General features: G+C 42.5%; 1 protein-coding gene across 2 annotated transcripts in view; it reads right to left on the minus strand.

Annotated features, from left to right (window-relative positions):
* Positions 1 to 8550, minus strand: part of CBFB (core-binding factor subunit beta) — a 50211-nt gene extending 41661 nt beyond the window's left edge. The window contains exons 1-3 of one of the 2 annotated variants that reach the window (XM_019755383.2): positions 8170 to 8550; positions 7845 to 7931; positions 3169 to 3285 (exon numbers count right to left, since the gene is read on the minus strand). In XM_019755383.2, coding sequence (XP_019610942.1) covers positions 3169 to 3285; positions 7845 to 7931; positions 8170 to 8247 — 282 coding nt within the window. In that variant the 5' untranslated portion in view covers positions 8248 to 8550. The remainder of the gene's footprint in view (positions 1 to 3168; positions 3286 to 7844; positions 7932 to 8169) is intronic. The other variant, XM_019755386.2, reaches the window with a different exon arrangement.
* Between the last annotated feature and the right edge of the window lie 6724 nt (positions 8551 to 15274).

The following is a 15274-nucleotide window of genomic DNA, read 5'->3' on the forward strand; positions in this document are numbered from 1 at the left end:
TAAGAACTTCTTTACCCAGACCATCCTACTGAAAATCCTACTTATTGATCACCTTATCCTACTCTACTTTTCCTTTTTTTCCAGAGCACTTGTCATTTTGTAATATAATATGTAACTTATTTATTATGTATATTATCTACTCTGCCACTCCTTCCACTGAACAACCCCCAGGGCGGGATCTTTGTTTTATTTACTGACGTATTGCAAGTGCCTAGGACAATGCTCAGTACAGAACAGGTGTGCAGTAAATACCTTCTGGATGAATAAATTTTTGAATAACTGTGCCAGGTACCAGGCTAAGCACTTTACAGACACTATTTCAATCATTAGGGCAACCCTAGGAAGTATACATTAACCTCATTTTACAATTGAGGATCATAAAGGTCAAATAACTTGCCCAAAGTTACATAGTAGTAAATTAAACCAGAATTTAATTATGCCTAACTCTAAAGCCTTAACCATTAGTTTTCTCACAGCTGGGTGTGGACAGGAAAAGAACTAAGCTGCTGCAGTTGAGAGTATGTGGAAGGAAAGACATTAATTTGTGATCCAATATAAGGAGCAGAGGCAAATAATTAATGTTTGGGGAAATTCCTTCAATTTTTCTTTGCTTCTAGTCCTAGTCCTGTGGGAACAGAAATAAAAGCTAATGGTTACAAGAGGCCACAAAAAAGGTGGAGGAGAAAGAGACCACATAGCCTGAACTCCATGGATGAGAAAACATGGGTCAGTACCTTTTCTCCAAATTCATTGCTATACTTTATTTATTCCAGCAGTGTGGGGCAATATACAAGCAGTTTGTTTTTTTTGTGAGGCCTTTTTTTTTTTTTTTTGCTTTAAAATGTCTTCTCCTCTAGATTCTTCTGGTATATCATAGGTGGTGGCAAAATTATATTTGAGATATACATGATCTATACATAAACATTTACAGATTTAAATCTGAGGGAAAGGATACTGATTTCTGCCAGTGCTACCATTCTTGGAACACAACCACACTCATTTGTTTACAATAGCTCCTTTCACAATCTAACAGCAGAGTTAAGTAGTTGCAATACAGACCATTATGCCTGCAAAACTGAAAATATTTAATATCTGGTCTTTTACAGAAAAAAACTTTCTAAAACAAATATTAATAAAGTGTAAGTTTCCTGATAGCTTATATCAGTTTTATCACTTTTCCTGATAAATTTGAAAACATATCCTCTAAATACTAGAATAAGCCATCCAACATTTTTGTTACTATTGGTCACATAACTAAAAACATCTCAATGGCTTAAGTAAATAGATATCATTAATTCAAGTAAACATACTTTCTAGTAGAATTAACACCCATTTAATAGTTATTAAATACTGGAAGACTTAAGTAACATTGAGATGTCAATTCTGAAGTCTTAAAATAGTTTAACATTGAAGTTCAAAGGAAAGGTGTTTTTTTTTGTGTCTATGTCTATAGTATTTGAGCTACTATGTTAAACTTTAAGGAAGTGTTCTGAACAAAGAAAACAATTTCTGGGGCGCACAAATGGCTCAGTTGGTTAGAGCATGAGCTCTGGGCAACCGGGCTGCAGGTTGGATTCCCACATGGGCTGGCGAGCTGCGCCCTCCACAATTAGAATGAAGTTAATGAGCTGCTGCTCAGGCTCCCGGGTGGCCAGATGGCTCAGTTGGCTGGAGAGCGTCCTCTCAACCCCAAGGCTGCTGGTCCTCGACTCCTGCAAGGGATGGTGGGCTGCGCCCCTTGCAACTAACAACAGCAACTGGACCTGGAGCTCAGCTGCGCCCTCCACAACTAAGATTGAAAGGACAACAACTTGACTTGGAAAAAGTCCCGGAAGTACACACTGTTCCCCAATAAAGTCCTGTTCCCCTTCCCCAATAAAATCTTAAAAAAACAACCCACAAACAATAATTTCTTCATTTAGTCACACATACATGCACCAAATTAGACAAAAAAGCAATAATCCTACAATAACTAATACTTCTCCCTTATATATAAGAATTACCTAATAGTAAGATCTGGAACGTTTGCTTTTAATCTTCCAACCAAACAAGCTAATACATAGGAAAGCAAATTACTTAGTATTCATTTTTAATATTCTGTTATGTATTTTCCCTCTCCCTTTCCAAAGATTAGTTGGTTTGTCACCAATAAAAGATCAAACCTTACTTTGTAAAATTAAAGAAAATAAAAAACCTCTTCATTGTATACATACAAGATCAGAAATCCTTTTCCTAATACAAAAATCTTTTAAGTTCCTCAAAGGAATATTTAGATGTTTCTTATGTTTTGCAAACATAGTGATAGGTTGTGCTATTCACGATGACACTTAGAAAAGTAATTTAGCAAGTTGTTAAAACCAGGTACGCAAACACTGCAAAGAAAATGGGAAAAACTGAATATAGAATGAGGTCAAAAATTTCTTTCTTTATTGAAGAAACTTCTTATTTTATTGAAGTCAACTTTTACATAAAAAGATGAACTGGTCCAAGATATTAATTAAAATTTCACCAAAATCATATAACACATTTAACATAGGTTTTAATAAGGGCTGTCAACTTAAACATTTCCACTTACATTTTTCATCTTCATCCTAAATTTTCAACATAAAAATTTTAAGCCATCTATTTGTTTTCTCAGAAGCTTTTTCTCAAAACAATTATTTCCAAGTCAAAGTTTTCATATTGTTTTTTCCAAAATTAAATTAAAATATTAACAGAAGTAAAGTTATCCATGACCTATTTCTAAATATTAAATGTTAAGCCTACAGAGCCTTTTCCCATTTTTCCCTTAATTTCTTTTTTACAGCACTGTAGTCACACACATTTTAGTTTAAAAAAAAAAGAAAAAGAAAAAAAAAAAGAAAAAAAATTCCTGTCAACACTTAAAGAAATTAAGTTTTGAGTGTTATGTGGAAGAAAGCACACTATTCTGCTTAAAGGCTAGAACTTTCTATGGTGAATGTTATATACATGAAATTAGTAATGAAATGATATTTAAAAATTTGACAGTGATTTTTAAAAATTGTATTATATCCTTATAACATGAAAACAAATCTGACCATACGCCTGTATAATCAGACCTGTAGTCTTTTTATTAAATGTAAGTCATCAGACAATCTCTAATAAAACAATCCACAGTATTTCAAATTGCAAAGAAATGTTTCTTACCTTGCCTGCTTCTCTTTCTAAGTCGACATACTCCCGGCTAGGTGTTTGTCGCTGTTCTCCCTGCCAACTGGCCGGAAAAAACTGGAGAGACAGATTGGTTCCTGTGGCCACAAAAGCCTTTTAGAAAAATCAATATAAACAGGATCAGGAGCAGGACATTACATAAATTATGCAGGCAGTCATTTATTTTTACATCAGTTTCTGTCTTAAGCCAGGCAGCACCAAGAATACTTAAAAGTAAAAAACATGCACTCATCATTTTTCTTAAGTATTAAGTTACAAACATCTGATTCCATTTTGAGGACATTTGCCATTGGCTGTTTAAATATAAAATCAAGACATGGAATCAATACTTTCTTTCAGGTCATTTTCTGCTGACGTTAGGATCTTGCATTGCTAATGTCTAACCAGAAGCAACCATCCCTGAATTTAAAAACTTACATTCCTAAATGTGAAAATCACTGAAGATCTAAATATTTTGAATTTTAAAGCATACCACAATTTAAAGTTGTGTAAATGAGACATTTTAATTTCCCTTGTTCAAGGAAACACTATGCTCTAAAGCCCATGTTAAAAATACACAGGACCGCCTCACTTATGATAAACATACATTACCACCACAGCACTTCCCATTCTCTCTAAAACCTTGGGTGATTAAAAAAAATATGCATTTTCTAAAATCTGACTTTAGGATAACTGGATTTAACTATAACAAAAGAGTATTCACCTAATATTTATAAATGATTTGGATGGCACAGCTCAACAGACAGAACAACCTAAAACCATTTCAATAAAGTGTCATTCTATGTAGTCCCTAAGCAAATTAACTATATTTCCCCCACGTAAAAATGGAAATAACATTATCCCTCTTCCTAAGGGAAATTAAAAAATAAATAAGTAAAAAGCATTTTGAGAAAAATACATTTTTCATCATATAAATGTAAACTCTTCTTTGTTGAATTTTTTTTGTTTTCTTTTCCTAATTAAAATAGAATGATTTTGTTTTCTTTTACGAATTAAAGTTCTAAAGCATAACGTGCATGTTTTCAAGCACAGAGTCTTCATCTGAAAACCAGGGGTTCACATTTTCGGCAATTTGTTTAAAGCCATTAGCTGACTCAACTATCCACTAGTTACCCTGATGATTAACAGCTTAGATTCTTTAGAGGTGAAAATTGTACTTCCTATTTCTATTACTGGTACCATTAGGTACAACTGTCAACCTAACTGCTAAATCTCTACATCTTTGACAGCATTTCCCTAATCAACTGAGATACCCTTTCTTGTGGTATTTTATATGAACAGTGAACAAATGTCATTACAATATTAACTTTAAAATAATCTTACCTCATTATTAGCATAAGTTTAAAAAACAATCAAGTGAAATAAAATGAACCAACAATAGTTCAAATGAAAAACAGACTCGAGGAGGCAAACTGCCTAGGATATTTGACCTGAGGCAAGTTATTTAACTCTGTACTTCAGTTTTCTCACTAATTAATATTTTCAAAGTGCTTACTTAGAACAGTGCCAAGTAAATGCTATATAAGTATTTGCTAAATAAAATAAGAAATAATTTTGAGCTGAATAGAGCCAACTTTTTCACCCTCAGATAATGAAATTCTCAGAGCCAGAGGGGTGGCAGATAAGAGATTCAGCCCATGAAATGAATGCTCTGTGTCAGAATCTCCCAGGTGTGTTTCTTCAGTAGTCACCTAGTAACAAATCCTTCTGCCCCCAGTGTACCCCAAATCAGCTCTGTGCTAAGACAGTCTACAGATCTCATGACTTCACCTCCTGTCTGAAGGCCAACCTCAGAAGACATTTCCTGCTTTGTCACTTTATGCCCATTACCTCATCAAGACCCCTCTCTCTGAGACAGGAGAAGTGATAAAAAACACATCATTCTAGAATAGCATTTCCCAAATTTATTTGACCATGGAACTCTTTTTTTAGTGGAATACCAATACATAGATAAGGGTTGGGAAAACTCTGTTTGAAATATAAAAATGCTACACTGGTATCAGTATTTCATGTGTAAAATTTCCAGATTGTCCCAATTGTATTTTGTAGGTTTCATAAATTATAAAACAACACACCTTGTGCCAATCCAACATAGCTTTTATCCTTCCATGTTCAGAATTAAAATATAGTTTTTACTGCTCTCACAAAAATCACCATACCTGTTATTAGTATTTTTTTCTTTTATCAATCTTTAATGTTGAAGACATCTCCAACACTTTTATTACAAGAACTCACATAGGGAATGAATCAGAGTTTACCAAATAGATTTTACCCCTTATCCATCATCACTTTTATTTGTGCTATGACAGGGACTCTGGGTAAGAAGAGATGAGCGTCACAGCCCTTAAATTGTTTTACATCTAAATACAAATTCACTAACATCACATCTAAATTCATTAACCTCAACTGATACATTAAAGAGATATTCAGAATAAAAAGAGAAAAAAGGGTTGGGAATAGCTTTGGGAACTCTGGATATATTTTACTGTATATAACTGCTGTCAAAATAGAGGCCAAAGAATGCCTTTTCCACATCCATTTCCACAACCAAATAAGTAAAAGCCACTGCCTGTTCATATGTCAAAAGATAAATTTTAGGCATTAAATTAAATAACCTCTAAATTGAATTAATCAAGTATCTATGACGCAAAAGGCACTGTGCAAAGTACCTGCATAGAAGGGAATGTATTAATGAATATACCACAGAATTAATGTGGCCTCCACCCTCTAGGAACTAAGAATACTATAATTTAAATGTGCAGAACACTGAATTAAAGGGGGGAAATGAGAAAGAGGGGAAAATGTGAAACTCTTTCCCTAATACAAATAGTTACATTACTTAACAAATGAAGACATATATGCTGTCTTAAGTGCCAATCTTACACAGAATTCTATCTACCTTCAACTTTTAATACTTGTTAGATATTAAGAACCTATTAAAATTTGTAGGATCAGATATTGGGAAGAGGGGAAGGCCTAGAACATCTGTCTGATTTATCCCTGGAAAGAAATTTATGACAAATACAAGCAACCTATAATACTGCTATATTACAGCAATATTATAGAACAGCAATTCAGATATACTGTGGGTTGAATTATACTCCTAGTTCATAATTACAGGCAGTAAAGTCTGATACGACAGAAAAATCCTAATAGCGATGCTTCACTAGGTTTCCAAAAAAAACCCCCCTCAGCTTTAAAAAGTCCTGACAGTACTTTCTACCTTATCTTTTACACTTACATCAATTACCTCCAGCAAATCCACTGGTATATCACCCACCTTTTGCAAAAGGAAACCCAAAGAATGATATAATCAATGGGCCAACTAATGAATGATTCTTCTACCACTCAATGCCAAAACCAAAATATATTTCTCACACGTTGTAATAACTATTACAACTACTCAAGAAACTTGGCAGTGGGCATGGCTCAAGTCCCAAGATCTTTCAGAACATGCGATAACAACCAACTATTCTAGAGCTCCTGATAAATTTGGCCAGAATCTTCTCATTTTCTGTAATACAATTCTAAAAAGCCTACATTTGAAATATCAATATATTTATATTCTTTAAAAATAAATTTGATTTTAGTGATGAAAATGGAGAATTTTATGGTACATGACTTATATCTCAATAAAAATAAGTAGATTCTCTAGAAAGGAGAAGGGAGAAGTAAACGTTCCAATATGTCTTCCTATTGTTAACCCATATTCAAACTGCACTGTCGCTTTCAAGTCTTCAAATGTACTGGGCCCAATTCATGGAGTAGATAACTGGATTCCATTATACAGCACTTCAACTATTTCTTTTTAAATAAATAATCAACTTTTCTTTCATTTCTTCCTACCCACTCTTTGGCTTCTTCATTCCCGCATTAGCAACTCCAATAGAACAAACCAAAAGGAGATGAGAGGCACTAGAACACTTGAAATTTTTTAATATCAGGTTTGGTGGAGGCGAAGCACCTACCACCTAAATCACGGCCTAAAACACAGCCTCAAGATCAAATGTGGTTTTCGCAAATCCATGCTGCACCAACGGGCTTTCTTAGGTTTGGGAAAAAAAAAGAAAAGAAAAGAAAACGATCATGGTTTCTTTCTGATTCTCCTGAGGTTTAACATTTTAAGAAAAAAACAGGGCACGTTCCTTAAGGGCTTTTATTCTCAATTAGGACAATAGATAATATTGGCGTAAAGATTTATTCTCAGCTATACTGGGCGTGAGAGCTTCACACATAGATGTACCAACAAATCTAGCGTCTCAGAAACAAACTATCGCCCAGGAGTCAGAAACTTGAGTGTTTTCTTTACAAACACCCCGACCCTTTACTGGTATCACTGCCTCGACAAACAACTTTTTCTTGTTTAGCTGGCCTCTGGTTTGAGTTCCACTCGCGGCAAGCCGCCGAGTCGTGTCTGGGAAACATACCCACCCGCCGAGGGCCACAGGGAAGCGTCTCAGCGGGAGGACGCGGCCCGCCAGTGTCTGGTTTCGCATTTTGAATCCCGAGTAGGAAGTGAGACGGCGCCCGCTCAGTTCCGGGAGCCGCGGAGTCCGCGGCGCGATCCGGAACCGGCCTGGGCCGCGGCGGCCCCAGCGCAACAAGTGACGCGCGCGCCTTCATGCCCCGCGCCCCCCGCCCCGCCGACTTACGATTTCCGAGCGGCCGTCGCGGCAGGCGTTCTGGAAGCGCGCCTGGCGCTCCTCGTGGGGCCGGTCCCTGAAGCCCGTGTACTTAATCTGCAAGGCAGAGACGGCCAGAAATCAGGAGCCAAATCCGCGGCGCCGCCCGCGCGCCCGCCCGCCCCGCGCGGCGCCGATAAGGGCAAGCAGAGTCTGCGGGCAGACGGCTGCCGGGTGAGATTGCCCTTCGGCGGGCGCGCCGACGCGGGACTCCGGGGGCCGCGCCGCCCAAACTTTTCTCCGCTCGGGCCCACTCGGGGCGCGCCGCGGCCTCTGCGCCGCCCGCCCGCCTCACCTCACATTCGCGGCTCAGCTTCCTGAAGAACTCCTCGTTCTCGAACTTGCTTCTCTGGTCGGGCACGACGCGCGGCATCTTCCCGCCCTGAGGCCGCGCCGGCCGGCCGGGTTCGGGGCTTTCGCGGGCACCCGCTGGCCGGCTCCGCGCTGACCGACTGACCGCACACCCGCGGCGCCCAGACTCTCGCTTCTCTTTGTTTCAGGCGCCCGCCCGCGTGGGCTCCTGCTCCCTGGAGTCTGAGGTGCCTCCGCCCGCTGGAGCCCAACACACGCCGTCGCAGCTGCCTCAGCCGTTGCCTACCGCCCGCGCGGACCCAGCACTCGCCGCCCCCAGCCGCCGCCGCCACTTCCTCTCGCCTCCCACCTCGCTAGCCCGCCGGCCCCGCCCCCGTCGGCCCCACCCCTCCTCCTCGCGCGCCCGCCCGCCCCAAACTCCGGCAAACAAAACGCACCATTCACAACTCCGCGAACCCGCGCCGCGCATGCGTTGCCCTCCAGCTTGCGGGCCGTTGGGCTGCAGCAAACCTGAGCTCCTGCAGGGCGGCCCTCTTCCCTTTGGGGGCCCACGGGCCACTCGTTGTGCACCGCCCTGTGGGGATCTGCCCGGTCCTTAGAGATGGAGAGGCCCATGCAGGTCTTTCTTTCGACTCTGGAACTTTTCGGCTCCCCAGCAGCGCGGAGTAATTGTGTCTTGAAGACAGGAAATTTAAGTCCTTGGGGACTTGGCGTTCCTAAACCGATGGGGAGAGGTGTAAGCTGTGCATATCAAAGACTAAAGGTGGAAACAGACCAAAGCATCCCACTGAATCTGCATCTTGATAGGAAGGTCGGAGCTGTTGCTGTCTGACGCGTCCTAGATGGGATCTCACTCAACTCTCCTGTCTGCTGGCAGGGGCCTTAGACAAGCACTGGACCTCTAAGCCTCCGTTTGCATGTTTCCAAAATGCAGACACACGCTCACAGTGTTAGCGTGAGAGCCTTTATATACGTCTAACACATAATGAGCACTCAATAAATTTAAGTTTCTAAAGAACAAGCTATATATATATATATCTCCAAATGCCAGTCCGTATATTTACCCAAATGTGCGATCAATATCCACAAGTTCTAGGAAAGTCATTTAGCCCAATCTGGAGAGTCTGACATGGGATTTATGACAGACCTCGACTCAAAGTTGGTCCTCAATAAATTTTCATCCTTAAAATACCAGCTTGTCAAAAACAGTCCAAGGATGGCAAATGTTGTCAATTCTGATTGACAGTAGCTGGCCATATTGCAAAAGATTGAGAAGATACACCTAAACTCACAGGAATTAGTGCCAAGAACAATTGGCAATGTCTGCATAAATGCAGGGTTTGGCAGAATTTCCTACCCCTGTCTAGTCCAATCTCATTTTTACAGATATGGAACTGAGCTAGGGTGACCAACTGTCTTGGTTTTCCTGAGACTGTCCGGTTTTAGCAATAAAACTCCCATGTCCCAGGAAACCACCCAGTCCCTGGCAAAATGGGATGGTTGGTCACCCTAACTAAGATCCAGAGAGTGATCCATCTCCGGAGTTCAGGGAAGGAATTTTCAGCAAAGTCAAACCTGTAGGCTGGTGGTTTTAACAAATACACTCTTTCTGAATAGCAAACATAGAATCAATTCCTTCCAAGGGCATTTCTCCATTTCTTCTACTGCTTAATTCTCTCAAGCTCTCTTGATGGCATTCATTTCCTGGCAGAGAATGGGAGCAGCCATTCTCCATCTCCAAGTCTCAAAACTCCTGGGAAGGACTCTGGCCCAGTCTGAGTCACACTCTGCCCTCTACCAAATCACCATGTCCAGACAGATGTGATGACCTGGCCAACTTATGTCACATGCTCTCCTTCAGGGGTTGGGTGCCTGGGATTGGCAGCCTCAGAGACAACCTAATGGTTGAAAGAGGGGAAGAGCAGTTTCACCCAAAGGAGGGAAATGCCTTGTGGGCCCACTGAACAGTTTGTATCAGCTACACCTGGCAAAGGATGTCATTTTTATTTTGCTGCCTAAAGGCTCTGGTGAAACTGGAGGGGTAACTCCACATCAGCACAGGCAAAGTGCAGACAAAACCAGTCTTAAAACATCTGCAACTTATTTTGAGAGGTGAGTGAGGCAACCTCTACCTCAAAGCACCAAGGCAGAACTAAGTCACTCACAGTAATAGAAGCTTTCATCCATCTGCTGCCTCTATTTCAAGTCTTCCCAGTTCAGCTAAGACCTTTGGACACTAGGACAACACAGACATTGTTAAATGAGAGGAAGACGATGACTTTGCTCCCACTCAATAAGGACTGTCTGAAGGCCAGTGGTCAGGGAAGCAGTTTGTGCTGTTGGCCCCCACGGTAGGAAAAAAGGATATCCCCTGTGATATCATTCAGCACCATCATATTCGGTTTAGGTAGACATTTGTATAAAACTTTCCATTCCTGTCTCTAAAAAATCCATAAGGCAGCAGCGGCACACTTACTCCACAATGGGACCAGGTAGGGCTCACAGACCTGCAGCTGATTCTGGTCTTTGGACTCCAGTAATAATTGTTTCTGCCATGGGCAATATGGAATAAATAAAAGTTGAACCAGCACTAGAGTGGCCTAGTGTCATGCGGGGGACCCTGCTCACTGCGCCATTTGTCGTGCGGGAGACCCTGCTCGCTGCACCATGTGTCACGTGGGGTGGCCTGCGGGGTCTCTGGTCCCGCTCCCCACATAAGAACGCAGGATATGGTGAGGCCAAAAGGGAACACCCACGGAGCCATAGGTAGGGGAGTCATACCATTATAGTCTCGCTAGCGGCTGGGTTGGAGAAACAGGAAACAGGAGCCACACGATCCGCAACCCTCACTCCACCTCTTGTTAGCTCAGCCACCATCTTCTTGCTAGCCCCCATTTTTTGCTAGCGTAGCCACGGCAGTTATATTAGTAGCCAATGGCTCACTGGTTACAGCTGACAGCCAACTAGCCACAGATGATGGCCATCCAATCACAGTTGATGGCCATTTACTAGCTGAGCCAGCACCTTTCTATGTGAGGCCGAGAGCCTGGAAACTGCTCTCTGGGGCTCTGTCCCCACACCTAGATGCCCAGACAGACACCAGGAACTTTGACAAGGAAAAGGTCAGGACCAAGACAAATCTTTTCTATGTTCAAGGGAGCTGGAGCAGGAGGAGTAGGAATACGGAACAAGGCAGAGTACTCTGTCAGCCACATGAGGGTGGGAAATGATGTCCTGAGGGAAAGGGATGAGAAAGCCTGCCAGGCAGACCCAGAACAGCAACACCACAGACAGCCGGTGGCAACTCCAGGCCACAGGGTAACCCACACTCGGCATTGTCTGGCATCCAACCGGCCAGGATAACTGGGAAACAAGCCGGAGGCTGAAGAAGGCCATCTCCTCAGCTGACCTCTGTGTGCCTTTTTTGTTGTCGTTACTAAAATATTTTCACTTATTTTAAAAATTGAATTAAAGGAAATTAATAAAGAAAAATTTCATCCATGTCAGCTATATTTAGCTCTGTGCTTCTGTGCAGCTGGGTTTGGATTGATCCAGGCATCACCCCATGGAGGGGTTTGCTAAGAGCTGGCTTTAGGAGGGTCCACAGATGAAAGCCTGAGGGTTCATTGCCTAAAACCACCCTCCCTGCCCCCAAAATCTGGCTGAATTATCTGAAGCCTCACTGCCTGGAGCCAGGGCCTCCTCTTTCTTAGTTCCTGGGAGGGCAGCTGCTCCCAGACTGATATTGTATGGATGGGTGGAAAATGCACAGTAACACTGAGGAGGGGATGGGAACCCTCAATTTTCTGGCCCAACAGTGAGCTAGGTGGTTCTATGCCCCTTGTCTCAGTTAATTCATACAACCACCTTCTAAGACAGGTCTTCTTGTCCCTATCTGACAAATGAGGAAATAGAGATTCCGAAAAGGTAAATAAGTGACCATAGGACAGTGATAAGACCTTGACCCATTGAAATAACAAAATGGCAAGGCATTGGAGTATATCATCTTTGTTCACTCCTTACCATAACCCTGCAAGTTTGGTATTATTGACCCTATTCTACAGATGAAGAAACTGAGGCTCAGAGGGGCTGATGATCCCAGGGTCTTGCTCTTAACCATTCCATTCTAAGGCCTCTGCTGCTGGAGATGCCAAATGTCCTGCTTATCTCCCTAACTGAGCTCATGAAGAGCTGTGGCTGGGATTGTTCCTCCCTATCATGCTCCCAAAGGTCCCCAACAGGTTGGATGAAGTGGTCCTACTGTGGGCCTTCTGGCAGGATGTGGCTCTTGCCCTTGATGGTTGTGCATTCCTGCTTCCAAGTCCAACTGTTTGTCCTTTTTTGACTTGAAAGATCAAGGCCCAGACGTCTTGTCTCCTCAACTCCAGCAGAAAGGATGGCTTTATCCAGGTCTGGTGACCCAGCCACCTACATGTGCCTCTCCTTGAAGAGAGTGAGGTCCTCCCAGGTCCCTGAGCCTCTGGTTCATTTTTCCTAAGGAAACAGTTTCCCTTCAGTTACTGAGGAAATAGTGTACCATCTTGAAGCTGAAATAGGATCTGGAGCCACAAAGGAGACTTGAAGGGGGTGGGAGAGAAGGGAAATAAGTGGCTGGCACAGTGCCTAAAGCCTTAGCTCTATCCAGCTTCTAGTTTCTGGATGGAGATGGGTCTAAGTCCAGGATAAGGATGTCATCTGCCTGAATGAGGCAGTTTCCAGAATCCTAAAGAATTCTTTTCTGAGATAGAATTTATATACCATAAAAGTCACCCTTAGGCCCTTAAGGATTCCCCCTCCCAGGAGGTTCTCCCTCTTCTTAGCTCTCTTGCCACCCTCCCCCAACCAGCTCAGCCATCCCAGAGGGAGAGGAAAATGGAGAGGAGCAAGTTTCCCCAGAAGAACATTTCTTCAGTGTCGGGATCAATAAACCCGTTTGCTTAAAAGGAACCAGATGATTTCATCCTTGTAATTACAAGTTTGACGTTTGCAAATCTTGCCCAGGCTCCAAATGAGCCTCTTTGTCATAGGAGGCAAGGGTTTTGTCTGGGTGCCTGGGGATGGGTACCAAGCCTGATGTGGTGGGAACAGGGCCAGGCTGGGGTCAGGAGGCCTGGCCGACCGTCTTTGAGGGCTGCTTTGGACTGCTCCCCTTCCCCTTTACTACACTCAAAGTTTCTGGTGGGTGATGGGAAGCAGACTAGACTAGGGGGCTAGAGAATGACAGTGGTGAGCTCTAACCACACTGCCCTCTTGCCTAAGCCCCTCCCCCCAAGTCTCCAATTTGCCTGTGGCAGAAAGGCAAAGGCCCTCAGCCCAGCATTCATGACCCCCTGACAATAATTACTTTCCTTTCCAATCTCATCTCCCATCATCTCTCCCCATGGCACCCTGCAATCAAGCCATACTGGCCTACTTGCATTTCCCACATGTCTTAGGGCCTTTGCTCTTAACTGTTCCCTCTATCTAGTATGACTTTCTCTGCTGGAAAAACTCATATTTTTTCTTTAAATATGAGTTCGGGGGCCTTTGATTGTCCTCCACAGTGTGACTGCCCCACATTGTCCCCTCATGCTATCATTTGGGTCCATATGATGTGCCAGGGAGATGGTCAGCACACCTAGGATGCAGCAACACTCTGGGTTCTGGGAGGATTGGGCTCCCCACTAATTTATGTTTATTTTACTACTGCGCAACCTTCATAACAGTGTCTCTCACCCCACCCTTAACTTTTGTTTTAATTATTTAAAACTTGTACATATTTTTGGTAGAAAATAGAGAGAAAGAAGAGAATCTTACCACCTCAAAATAATCATTGCTAACATTTCAGTATATTTTCTTTGGCCTCCTTCCATCCACATTTCTTCGCATAGTTATGACATTCTATAGGTGCAGTTTTGAATGCTCCATTGTTACCTACCCCTACGGCATACATATTTTCCCATGTAATCATATAAAACTCCTAATGGCATTTTGGCCTATCCCCTAATGTTGGACATTTATTTCAGTTGTTTCCTATTATTCGTTGTTATAAAATAGGCTTCTGCAAACGTCATGGTGTTTAAGGCTTTTTCTTACAAGTTTTGGATAGTGTTTTTAGGGTCAATTTCCAGAGTAGAACCACCATATCAAAAGGTATGGGCATTTTAAGGTTCCTGATACCTGTTGCCAAATTTCTCTTTGATATTGCCTCTTCCCTCTTCCTGAGTCTTAAAAATCTGTGCCCTACCCCACATTTCTCTTGTCAGTGTCTCAGACACAGGAAATGCCAACCAAGAATAAACCAAAACCTGCAGATAGAGATCAATGGATCAATAAAGGAGGTTGAATAATTCAACATGCACTTCTGGCTCATTATCGACTCCTGAATCCAAATGCATCCTCTTTTACCTTCTCTCCTTTTGTGTCCCTGTAGATGATACCTTGACACCGTGCCCTGTTCTTGGATTCTTTCCCAAATTTTCCAAGCTCTAAATCATCTTGGCAGGCTGGGTATCCCATCATGCTGTAACATTGCCTTGTAAACAGGCATTCAGAATTACTAGCCCATGCCACCTCACCAGACTGCCTTCTCTCTAGGAACACAAGAACAATGAATAAAGGAGACAATAAATCTCTTCTTCTACATGATACTTCTGAATGAATGGGCAAGGAGTTCACCTTCAGCCCTGGCTAACTTTCTCTCTCTAGCTTGCTTCTCTCCTCTTTCTCAGCCAAATACATTTATCCTCTTTCCTTAAGTGTGGGTCCAGAGGCCTCTGAGAAGCCTTTCTTGACTGTACTGGGTCGAATGACACCCCATAGCATCCCCTCACCAATGCCTGCCCTGGAGACTGAACCCAACCTCCTCAAAGGCACCTCACAATCTTGGTAGCTTCCCTAGTCCCACCTTATGCTAACTTCATCTTGCTCCCTCCTGTCCAAGGGAAGCTCCCAGCATGCCTTGCAACCTAGGTAATGTTGGTGATTGAGATGGACTCAGAGATAGGCTGAAGGGAGTATGTTGGGCTGTAAAGACTACCCAATGTGGATATTTTGGGTTAGGTGGTGACCGAGCAGTCAGCTAATCGGAGCCTTCACTGAGGCACGTA

This window comes from Rhinolophus sinicus, linkage group LG11, assembly GCF_036562045.2.
Source record: "Rhinolophus sinicus isolate RSC01 linkage group LG11, ASM3656204v1, whole genome shotgun sequence".
Taxonomy (NCBI): Eukaryota; Metazoa; Chordata; class Mammalia; order Chiroptera; family Rhinolophidae; genus Rhinolophus; species Rhinolophus sinicus.